We start from the raw sequence: 12702 nt of genomic DNA, 5'->3' as shown, positions 1-12702 counted from the left end.
GCTGGCGAATCGCTCGCAAATCGCCTAATCAAGCACTTCAATTGACACTGCATTTTATCGCCCTGCAGCCCCGTGTCGTGTGTTCAAGTTTTGTCGAGTGTGAGTTTAGAAATATATATATACTCGTATATATACATATATGCGTCTTTTGTGGTTTTGGCAGGCGTGAAGGGCCATCCCATCTATCGCTGGGCCAGATAATGATCAGTGTTCTTTAATCTATGAGTGGCCTGACTGTAATCGCTATTTTCGGATACCGAAATGAGAGTCCCTTGGCTTTGTAATAAAAATTAAAAAAATATTTAACAAAAATAATAAACTTCCTATAACTAGACTACGTAGCATAATAAATTAATCTAATCGAAAAAAGGATCATAAAAGTAGTTGTCTTCAGTTCAAGTTCATGTTTATTAAGTAGGACTGTTGTTACACTTAAATAAAACTTCATGATTATAAGGTAGGACTGTAGCTACACTTTAATAAAAGTTCATGTTCATTAAGTAGGACTGTAGCTACACTTTAATAACAGTTCATGTTCTTTAAGTAGGACTGTAGTTGCACTTGAATAGAATGAATACTTTAAGTGCATTGATCGAGTAATTTCACAGCGGAAATTCTGACTTAAGTCTTTATCAAATTTGAGCCCAAATTCCAAACGCCCTTTCTACACTTTCAATATCAGGGCATTATACGCTCAGTGGGAAATTACATGACCCAATGTTTACTGTTGTTATGGCCAAAGTAGCGTTTTGGTCTACTCATAGACAATATCTGAAGATCTCAACTCAGTGGCGTCTACACCTCAATTGTGGTAGGTCTAATTGAACTTTTGCTGCGCTTTTCCTGGAAATTCTTTATTATTGTTTGCACTGATATACACCGAGAACTTGAAGTTTATTTGTTATTTTGGTTATGAACAATTCGTGTGGTCCTTGCACTTCACAGTTCATATCATTCATTGTATCTTCATTATATATTTCTTAGCACTTTATTGGTTCCGATTCACTCGACTATCGACGCGGTTCTGAATGTTCGTCGTTGGTTTTTTTTCGTAGTGGATATGAATTGTCTGTCTCTTTACCATTTCCAATCACATCACCCCACAGAGGGTTGCATTAATTATCTATTACCATATTTGGCTAATTAGCATAGTGCAGTGAGTTTGATTACAAAAACGTCAAACGCATTAGGTAGCAACGAAAAGTTTTCCACGTGTTTTTTTTTTGTCTTTTTTTTACGATGTTTGTTTGTCGCGTTCTCTAAATAAGAATATTCAAATTACTTTTTAAACATTTTTATAAGATTTCTCACTTTTAAAATACTGTGAGAAATACGATTTTTTAAGCAAGCTTATATATTTTTCGTCGATCCAAACATAAACGTATGATCGTATGGAAATAACAGTGGCGCGGCTGTAATCGAAAATTCAAATGGAATATATTTTCGCGATTGGGAAAAGTCTTCGAATCGGAATGTAAACAGCGAATGAATGAGCGAAGAAGTAACGGTAAATTTCACATGTGGCAAATGACAATAGAAGTCGCCGACGCAGCAGCCTCTGCCACAGCCGACGTCGGCGTCGTAGTCGCAGTCGCAGCGACCGCGGCGCATTAGCAGAGGTTTTTCCCTCCAGCAAAACAGTTGTGGATGCTGCTGGAAAAGCGCTGTTAAGCGCTGTTAAGCCACTGCTAACCGCTTAACAGTGAGTGTTGCGCAGCGGCGACGTCAGCGTTATCGCTCATAAACGTCATTCAATGGCCATATCTTTATGGCCGCTACTGCTTCGGGGTGTTCAACTATGTGTGTGTGTGCTAGTGTGTATTTGTCTGCCCAGCGAAGCGTTGCTAAATATGAAAACATAAAAATTAATGTTATATTTATAGTGTGGCAGCAAAAGTTGCGGCAGGAGGCGTTGCGGTCGCTGCAGGGCAGCAACAACCATGCGAGCAGCACCACCAGCAAAATCAGAAGTAGTAACAGAAGCAAAAGGAGCAGGTGCACTGAGCGAAACGAGGAAGTATAAGTATACTTATATGCTGCTCAGATGCATTTGTATCCAAAAGATACATTGTGTATCTGTGAACTGCAAGTGGATCTAGTTGGTGCTTTTGAAATCCTTTATGAATCATTTCTGAACTTTTGAATTTATTAAAAGTAAAAACCATACTTTGATTTTGCATGTGTACCGCCATTGTTTAAACTTTAGCTGTTCATTATTTATTATTTATAATTTATTTAAAAATACGATTTTTCTTGCTTTCTTTCTAAAAACGAGTATAATACATTTTCCCCCTGTGCAGCAGCAGTATTAAGTCCTGGCCAAGTGTCGGCTGTTGGCTTTTGCTGGCTGGTATTTGTTGGTAGTATATTTGCTTTGCCCCGCGGCGACTTGGTCGCTTCTGCTACTTTCCACTCACCCAACTATTTGTAGTTATGCCACAGGACATAGGGGAGCTGACGGGAGGGGGTGCCAGCAGTTTATCCCTTTTGAATTTCAATAAGCAGGACAAAATATTTTCAACCATAAATCGCTAAAAATAAATATAGTACATATATGAATTGGCAGTGGTAGCACGCCAATGAAAACGGATTTTCAACTTACAACGTACAGTAAGCACTCGATTTCTCTTGCAATCTCGAAATATTTAGATGTATGTGGTTCGAAACTTTTTTCTTATTTTTATTCAACAAATGTGCTCACTGTATGTTCAGGGCATTCTGCTGGTATTTGTGGCATGCATTTTGTGTGTGTTGTGGCCCACATACGTAGCATGCCCCTCCGGCAGCCGTGCGAAAAAGTTGCGGCCAACGTGGCGTATGATGAATTCAATTGTCTACCCAGGCATTTGCGGCAGATCACTTTAGATAAGTTAGTTGATTACATAGAATAAATGAGTGCTTATTAAATCTGTGTGCTCTGCGATTTACTTGTAGTTTAGATTTTAAAGATCCAACTAGTTCTTATTTCTTTAAAAACCTAACGTTTAAATAAATCGGAAGAAAAAGTGTGATACGTAATGTTTCGTTGATGACGGATATCTAAGCAAAGCTGTGCACTAACTCGATTTCCTCTTGTTTCTCCCGTTTGCCACTTTTCCTCATGTCTCGAAACTCTGATTGCAGCGCACTCAATTGGTCCACTTCCGTTGCCCGTTCGATGGGGAAAAAAGGGACATCAGCAGCTGCTACCAACTCTACCACCTACGTTTGCCAGGCCAGCATTTTTTTCTTGAAGGTAGGAGGGGCATCAAAAAAGCTGTGGCTGCCACACGATGGACACAAAGAACTAACCAAGACCACAAGCCAGCCGAAAAGCGACGACTTCCCTCGCATTAGCAGTCAAATAATCATACGCCGCATTGTCCTCAAACTACGAATTTGGTGTGGAGTATGTGTGGAGGCGAAGGCATGTGTCACGGCATCTGTTGTGGATATTTGAATGTGCCATCAACACAGGGCCCATGGAAAACGTTTTCATATCAGAATATCAGAGGACTGGCAGAGGAATGGTATGAATCGGTGGTATGGGTTGGAGGAACTTTAAACTGCGGGCCTATCTCCAAAGGAGCGGTTGCTTTTGGCTGGTTGGAGGTGAGTGCGTCCTCGCATACAGATAGCAACCACTGCCAGGAGCCAGTAGTCTGCTGTCCCTCAACCGCATCCTCGTCCTGTGTGCAGGACGAAAATTTACCGCTAAGCATTTGCCAACAACGTGCGAGTGTTCAAAGGACAAAGGGGCTCCTGGGGTTGGAGTGTGGTGGGTAAAAAGGAACTGAAATGACACGCGACTGCTGGTCGGGATCATGGAGGTCATTGTAATCATAACGGTGGCCCTGCCCTCCGGCTGAGACTTTTCCCAAACAGGACACAAAAAGTGCACTGAAAGGGCGCCAAATTAGTCAAATCGCATAATGGGCTTACAGGGTGCATGCTGCATAATATCTTCGCAATGTTAAGCTAGCAATTGGAATTACTTCCCCAAAACATTGCCAATATTAAGCGCTATACCATTTATAAGTATACCCAACTCACTTGGCAGACAAACAAAAGCAATCGAGTGTAGCGGCTTTTCTTGATATTTTTCGCTGCGACGCTGACTGCGCCGCTGCTGCTCTGCGACAGCGCTGCTTTCCCGCAGTTTTTCCTCTGCTTTTCCGCTGCCTTTGGATGATGGACAAGTGGCATCGCCAAGTGAGCAGCTAAGCAGCGATGGTTTTTATGATTTTTCGGTTTCATCCCGCATTTCTGTTGTTTGTTTTGCAATTATTTCCCCTCACGGTAACAGCTTGCTTTTGCCGTTCTTTGCCGGTGCTGTTATCCTTTTCTGGTGGTGTCTGGTGTCCTGGTACTATTATCTCCAGTTGAACCGAGTGTGCGCACCATTATTATCAGAGCTCTTCGAAATAGTAGTCGTGGCCCATCCCCAAGGACCAGTCAAAAGTTAGGCAAATAGACAAACAAACAAGCAGCGAACTTATCACTTTCCACCTAATTGATATCAGTTGCCGATTCCCTTTCAGCGGCAAGTGGCCAAAAAGTTTCTGATCCCCCAGGGAGCTCGACCAAGTGTTGGCCAATGTAAATCCGCTTACAGCGAAGTGGACTCATAAATTATTGATTTGATTATGTCACCCGCTGGCCCGACACTCGAAACACTCAGCCACTCAGTCCCGTAGTCACTCACTTTTGGGCAGGATGTTGCGGCAGCTGCTGTCCTCGCCCGGTATTTATAAAGGATCAACAAGCGATTATGTCCTGCCGGCCACTCGGCGCCAAGAGAAAACTGGGCAATTGGACCCAGCTCAGCAAGTGGGGGAGGTGGAGTGGGGGGGAGGTGAGCGGCAAAGAGGTGACCTCAGGTCGCCAAACGAAAGTGCTGCCGGATTAGTTGACATATCAATGTCAACTCTCCGTTGCCCATCGCCATCTCCAGCATCCAATCTCCATCTGCCTTTGTATCTCAATCTGCTGTTGTATCTGATTCAATGCGGAATGCATTATTGATGAGTGGATTCCGCTTTTAGCGCTTGCCTTTTTTTTTTTTGTTTGCCCATTTGCATGCATGCCCCATGCTCGTCTATTTATAGTCGTCGGTTAACTCGATTGCAGAGTCCTTGGCCGAAAACCCATAAAAAAGAAAGGTACACCCACCGCCCACCTGCGTTGGCCTTGCCACATGTTTGCCATTTTCGTGCTGAGAGAACTTCAAGACGATTAAGTGCTAGAGTTGTGCCACTTTGGGATGCCATTGGGCTGGTTACTGTATAAATAATTTTTCTGTCCTTGAGTGGCAAAAAGCTGTAGACTTATTTCTCTTTTCGGTTAATTAACAAACATTTTTCCGATCAAATCTTTTTTTTATTATTAAGCAGAAAGAGTATTTCCGCATGCGAAAGTCAGGCGATGCATATATTCAGTTTATTCCTTCGTCTTGGGCAACCTTTGGTACCATTTTCTTGCGTGTCCTCCGTGTGTTTTCCAATCCTGCCCCACTGCCGTTTCTCGCATCCTTGGAATCCTTCCCTGCTTATATGCCATTTGAGTGGCTGTCATGTTTGTCGGACGGATGGAGCTGCTCGATTGATGCTGCTCACAGATTTCCCATTGACCTTGGGGCAGGGGGCGGAATTTCCCATTTCCCCCAAACTAGCTTGTAATTAAAGCCTGTCGCTATCTGCGGTTAGTAGCTTGCATTTATTGCGACACTCACGAGATCTTAGTTAACAGCATTCCTGCAGTGCGGTATTCTACACAGTAAGAAAACAGTCCGCACGAACTGTAAACAACTATCTTTCTATCAAATAATATTTTGATTATTATTTTAACTATTATTATTATCAGTTACTTTTGTGGATACTGTGAAATGTTTTAAGACAAGTTTTCTTCTCTGTGTTTACAGAATGTGTTAATCATTTCACTTGGCGCACGTTTCGCCTTGGCTGTTTTGGGTCATTTGAGGGTCTTCCTTTCAGATGCTCCCCAATCCGTTAATTTTGGCCAGATCTCCCCGTGCTTCCCCCAATGCCATGTCCTTGCCCCTTGGTTGTCGTCCATTTGTAGACATATTTGTCGTGCGGTCCGCCCACTTTGTCACTTTGCAGTCCACGTTCAGCGCCCACCGCCCACGCAGCCCTCGGCTGTTGGCTTTTATTTATTTGTTTGCCTTTTGTTGACAGCAATTTAAACGCTTCAATGGACTGCCGCCGCCCGCTGGCCTTCAAGTCACCACCCACTGGCCACCACCCACTGAACCGTTAGAGCGCAAAAAGGGTTTCGCAAATAAGTTTCACCTCGTAAATTAATTTCTCCACCTCTTGGCAAGCAGATACATTTCGTTCGAGTGTGTGTGTAGCTGTGTGGTTGTAAGGGGGTTGGAAACACGAGGGGAGAAGGAAGTTTCAACTCAAGACAACTCGACCTACGGCAAAAGGTCAAAGGGATTTGCGAACTAATTAATTACCACTCCATCCCAAAATTACTGCAAAATAAAGTGCGAACATAAAACAATGAAACGAAACGACCAATATTTCAACCAAAAATTGTTTGGTTATTTGCATTTCGATTATTTCATTTGATAATTTTATTTGTTTAATATGCAAATTGTTTCTTTTTTTTTTTTTTTGGCCAGGGCTAATTTTCATTTGCGGATTACCGGCACGAGTGCGAAATTATTTAAATGGTTTTTCGCATTTATTGGTGTGCGTTACAAACGACTATTGATTGGATATATTTTAAGGCCCTTTGATTTATTTCTGTAATGCAATTGTACGCATACATGTGTGCAGCGAACATTTAAGCTTCTTGAAGCTTAATGGCTGAAAATCCTTTATTGGGCTTTAAATAAATGCTAAGAGGAAAATGTCTACTGCGTACTATGTGCTTAAAAATGATGCTTAAAACTTCTGAAAGAATATCTCAAATATTTACCAAAATAAATAAAGATATTTTTAAAATTGCATTTAAATAGCATCTTAAATAAACAAGCTGTTTTGTATAAAGTTTACTACGGTGCAATATTGGAAAGAATTCCTGAGTTTCCATTTTTTTTAGTCTCCCCAATATTTTCCATATTAGCCCCTAACCTTTCATCCTTTTCAGCGTGTTACTTTAGCCAAAGGCTGATTCCCTTTCATTCGAACAGCTTTCACTTCCCGTTGGCACAAGGACCTCGCTAAGGTCGCTGCTCCTTGCCCTGCGTTCGAGATCCTTCGGGCGCATTGCCGCGTTTATGTGATTCCATTTTACTTCGATTAGGCATTCCAATCGGTGGGGGAAGCTGACAGATGTGCCTTGTCATGGCTGACAGATTTATATTAAGTCGAGGCGGGAGCGTTTGAAATTAAAATGGCTTTTGCTCATCAAGTTCCGTTCTGCAGCGATAAGCGCGAGTAGGAGATCAACCTTCCCAGTGTGACAGCTGTTGCTGGCATGTGTGCGTGTGTGTATCTGTGTGTATATGTGTGTGTGTGTGTGTGTGTGTGGCATATTTGGATATTGTATATTGCATATTGGGACAGGACATTCCAGCAAACAGGCAAAACTGTTTTATATCCGGTTGCGACGCCGGTTCCAACTTTTCCGTCGTCCAGACAACACCACGTGCCCTCCAGGACTTCTTCCGCCGTCCTGCTCCGCAATTCGGGCTTCTCGATCCTTGGCCTTCAGCTCTGTTCCTCCTCCAAGCTGTCACGTCCCCGTCTGATGGAAAACTGTCAACTTTATTGCTCGTACACAGCACGAATTGTAGCGCTTTAATCTTAGAAAGTTATTTTTAACTTACAAGCTATATAATTACAATTTTTAAGCAAGAAAGCGTTTATCAAAAGAAATATGTTTTTATTGTTATATTTCGAATAGAACCTAGCTTAAATCGCATAGAAAACATCTAAGACAATGTAGGAATTTATCATTAGTATTATTTTGTTTTGCCTCTGTGATAAAATAACCTTTTTCCAGTATTCAGTAGAGAGTTATTTTAGTGTAGTGATTGTCTCGTCTGTCAATCTTCGTCGCCACGTAGCCAAAACTTCCGGACAGCACATATTTTGACTCCGGCATATGGTGAATCGGATTTTCCAGGCAGAAATTTTCCGGGAGAAGCCTCCATCATGTGCATGGCATTGCACACGTGCCACGCTTTCGTAGGTGAGGGGCGGAAAAGCGTGGGGGCAGGGAAAGCGGAGAGCGGAGGGCGTTAAGCGCCCAAGCGAACAATTGAAAAATTAACAGTATTTATTTATGATGAACAACAAAAAGAAAGAATGGCGATCCCAATGAAGCTCATTCGCAATTCCTCGCTTGAAAATACACCCCCTCCTCCGCCCCCTCCACGCATTTTCCACACACCCTTTTGGAATTTTCCCACCATTTCGCCGCCCAATTCAGTGCGTGCTCGGCATGGAAAAGTGGCGAATAATGCCAAGGGCCAGAAAACGAAACGAAAACGGGCAGTTGCAACAATTTTTTAATTGGCGCGGAAATTGCTGATGGAATTGACGCTATGAAAGGCAATTTCGGACTGCAAGCAGCAAGGCTGTTGGCCAATTTGCTGCTGAATGCAAAACGAGATGCTTGAAAAATGCAAAAGGGGTTAAGAATGTAGCCCTACATATACTTGGCAAAGTCCAAACTATCGAATTTCTGCTACCTTTCACCTTAAATAAGCCAAATCCATTTCATTATTCAGTGTAACTCGAAAGTTAACCAATAAAGTCATAAATGAAATGGGGCCAAGCTTCGATTGATAACGTCCTTAAAGGAAATATCAAATATTCAAGCGACTAACGCTGCTCAGGTGCCCTTGGGCTATAAATTTAAAAGGTAAATGGAAATCAATGCAGAATTATAGCACATTAAAGCCATAAATAAGATGGAAATAAAGGCGAACCCGATCCAAATGGGAATGGGCAAATCGAGAGCTGGTCATTTATTTAATTTTTCGCACGATTTCAGCATTTGCCGTTTGCTGCCCAGAAAAGGCCGCATGCCGAGAGCAAGCGAGATGGGGCGATTGTGTAAGCGAGACGGAGACAAAGGAAGTCTGGACGAGATAGAAACATCAGTTAAATGACCACAAAGAGGAGCAAACAGGGGAAGGGGGTGGGAAAGTGAATGTGCGTACGTGCGAGGGGGTGGTGGAAAGTGCGATGTGGAAAATGCGAAATGGGAAATGGGAAAGTGGCATCGTGTGAAGTGCCGGGCAAATAAATGGGTGGTAGGAATAATATCAAGGGGTCACGGTACAGGAAAATGCAAATAAAGGCAAGAAATACTGAATGGCAAAAGGTGAGGCACTTCTCGTGCAAATGAAATTACCCAAAGACCCAAAGACCGAGAGAAACAGTGAAACATATATGCATGTACATGAAACTAAGTGCAAGCCACATGAAATGTATGCAAATGTTGAGAATGCCACCAAAGAAGTTCTCGAATTTCAAAGAAAATATGACAAACTCATTCGTATGCGCCCCCGTCCAGAAAATAACAAAGAATGCGACAATTGTGGCACTGTGGAAAATTGGGGTGAGTTAACATAAAAGGCAGCAGCGAAAGAGATGGCTATAGTAACATTAGAGTCCACTTTTCCCGTCAGGGGAAATAATTGCCAAGCAAACAAAAGGAAAACGCGCCGAAACCGAAAAATCATAAAAACTGTCGCTGCTTAGCTGCTCACTTGGCAATGCCATTTGTCCATCATCCAAAGGCAGCGGAAAAGCATGGGAAAAACAGAGGAAAAGCAGCGGAAAAGCAGCGAACTAGCAGAGAAAAATCACATCCATGGCAGAGCAGCAGCAGCGCAGTCAGCTGCTCAGCGAGCAGCGAAAATTCTGTGTGAAAATCTGCAGAAAAAACCGCTTCACTCGATTGCTTTCGCTAGATTGCCAAAAAATCTGGAAATTTGGGAGTAAAATTGCTACTGGTCAGGGCTGAAATGATTTAATTTCCATATGAAATTGTTTAGAATTGCTGACACAGCGTGTATTTAAGCCATGACTAATTTGGCGCCTCTTTAGCGAGCATTCTAAGTTTTCCTTTTGCGAGGAGAGCCGCCGTTATGATTACAATGACCCCCATGATCCTGTGTCATTCCAGCTCCTTCTACCCCTGCTCCTAGGAAAAATAACCCCTTTGTCCTTTGAGCACTCGCAAATGCCTAGCGGTAAATTCTAGTCCTGCACACAGGACGATGCTGAGTTTTAACATTTGGGTTGTTGGGTTGAGAGACATTTACAGTTGGCCAACCAGTTAGCAAACCCGGCACCCGGCACCCGGCACCCGGCTTCTGGCAGTGGTTGCTATCTGTGTGTGAGAGGACCAAAGGACTTAGTTCCATGTCTCCATTGGAGTTGGGCCCGCAGTTAAAGTTCCTCAAACCCACATCGAATATCTGAACTCATTCCGCCTGCTGCCATGCCAACGTATTCCATGGACCTCCTTGATGGCACATTCAAATATCCACAACAGATGCCAGGACAGGCTGCTCTCCTCTAAATTCCCACTCTCGAGGGGAAGGCAAATGCGGCGTATGATTACTAGTCTTCCGAGTTGTGTGGTAAACTGCTTTGCGGTCTTGGTTACATCTTTAAGGCCAGGCACACGTATCAGCTGTTATGTTTCTCCTCCACTTTTGCTGGTTTTTTGCTTTTTTGGGAGGAAGTCACCCAATTGAGTGCGCTGCAATCAGGAATCAGAGGTCATCAGACATCAGTCGTCCGGAGGAGTCGAGGGCAATGCCGGAATGAGAATCGAAATCGGAATCGGGAACTTAGATATGAGCGTCGCAATAAGCGATAGCCGGAACAAATGTCGCTGACGGAGAATCGCCGCCCTTTCCGATTGGCCCAAAAAGTGTTGACAATGCCATTTCTCAGTGGACCGGGGGGACATTCCCGCTTAAGGCCAAAGGCATCTGGGCATCTCCATGACTCCTCTCAAATGGTTTTGCTCATTTTTCAGGCAGTTTTGATTAATGGTCAGGCGGTTTGAGCCGGCGGCGACTTTTTTATTTGGCAATTATGTTGTTTAGACCCCGCAGCAGATTTCGCACCTCGAACATTTTTCATGCACCGAAACACGGAAACGCCCACTCATGGACTTTGATTCCATGTTTTGGGGCTTGTCACTGGCATGCGCCGTCATTAATTCTCCCCATTTCCACAGCCCCCCTGGGCTGGGCACCCATTGGAATTGTCTATACCGGTGCTGTTGTTCTAGCCGCTTTCATTTTTCAAAACGGATTTCAGCTTTTTCCGACACTTGACAAGTGTTTTCGACTTGCGGCAGAAGGTGTCACAAGCCATGGACAGATTTGAGGTTGATTTCGGTGGGCAGAATGTACTCCTCAGCGATTTTCGTGGCCGAAGATTTATGCAAATGTGGAGAGTTTAAGGTTTGCATTAAGGACTCCCTATCTGGGCGACTGGTTTTCATTTTTCCATGCGCAAACAAATTGTGTTTTGTCTGCATTCAGTTTTCTAAATTTCACATTATTTATAGTCCATTACATTTCTTATTCTTATTCTTATACTACCTTATGCCAAATGCCAGGAATCATTACTCAGAATATTCCTGGAAAATCTGCCAAAAATAACTTTTGCTAAGCCCCACAGATGGCATCAGATGAACTAGGACACGTGGCAGATTCCTGTCCACAACCACCACCCACTGGTTTTTCCATGGCAATTAGCAAAATTAAATGAAGTGAAAGACACGATTGCGTGGCATGGCATAATACAATATAATCTCAGTGGACAAGAATGAATAGATATCAAATTTTGGACTAGACGGCACGTTTCGATTTCCATTGGGTGCCATTGTGGGGCAGTGGACTTTTGATATTTGGTGATAGGAAAGTCCACAGTCGACGACTTCCAAGGATCAGAGTCAAGTTATTCTTGATTCCAAGATCATAAGTGCGATCACAATAATTGTTCATTACCGAGTTATTGCGAACAGTCACCACTTGAGAGCAGAACAGAGCTGCTGGAAACAGAACGGCGAATATGTTGACACCTAAGACACTGATTATTCGATAGAAAATCACAAAGTCCTGTGTACCAGGATTCATAAACGCATTATAAATAATCAAATTGGCGGTGATTAAATCGAAAAATCCAATACCATGCTTATGGGCCAACAAGAAGTTATCAAACAAAGCCACTCCGCTACCGATGGCCGCGTGAAATGAGAACCATATGAAGTATCGCTGATTATTGTGCCCCACGCAGTTGCCCACAAAATTGCAGTGATGATCGCGTTTCAGAATGCACGCATTGCACGTCTGGCAGTGCCAGGACCTTGGCGGCACTGTCCTTTGGCATATGTTGCAAAAGTGCCACAGGTGCTCCTCACCTTCCATCGGTTGCTGCACTTCCGGCGGCAGAGAGTCCACAGTGCTCAATGTCTTGGTGCACAGCCATAAGTTTCCCAGAATATTATAGGCAATCCAAGTGGTCAGCAAAAAATGAACCGCCTGTCCGAACCATCCCAAAAACTGTGGCATTACGTAGAAAGTTTCGAAGAAGTAGAAGAACAGGATTATGCAGACATTCAGTGAAACGGCCAAGATATCTGCCCACGATTTTCTGCTCTTAACAACACGTTTTGGGACGCTGATGGTCTCCACTTGATCCACTGATTCCATAGTGCCTCGACGATGTATAAATTCATGGGAAATTTTCATTAATCAAAAATACGAAAAAC

General features: G+C 43.2%; 1 protein-coding gene across 1 annotated transcript; it reads right to left on the bottom strand.

The window, feature by feature from the left end:
* Window positions 1-11713: 11713 nt before the first annotated feature.
* Window positions 11714-12687, bottom strand: LOC6538473 (probable palmitoyltransferase ZDHHC24). The gene has a single exon (XM_002098961.4). The coding sequence runs from the start codon at window positions 12680-12682 to the stop codon at window positions 11780-11782; it is 903 nt and encodes a 300-aa protein (XP_002098997.1). The 5' UTR covers window positions 12683-12687; the 3' UTR covers window positions 11714-11779.
* Window positions 12688-12702: the final 15 nt, after the last annotated feature.

Source organism: Drosophila yakuba, chromosome 3R (assembly GCF_016746365.2).
Source record: "Drosophila yakuba strain Tai18E2 chromosome 3R, Prin_Dyak_Tai18E2_2.1, whole genome shotgun sequence".
Lineage (NCBI taxonomy): Eukaryota > Metazoa > Arthropoda > Insecta > Diptera > Drosophilidae > Drosophila > Drosophila yakuba.
This window is presented reverse-complemented; position numbering and strand designations above follow the sequence as displayed.

What these genes read in the sequence shown, in the direction of transcription:
- LOC6538473 (XM_002098961.4), bottom strand. Translation starts at nt 12,682, where the DNA reads ATGAAAATTTCCCATGAATTTATACATCGTCGAGGCACTATGGAATCA.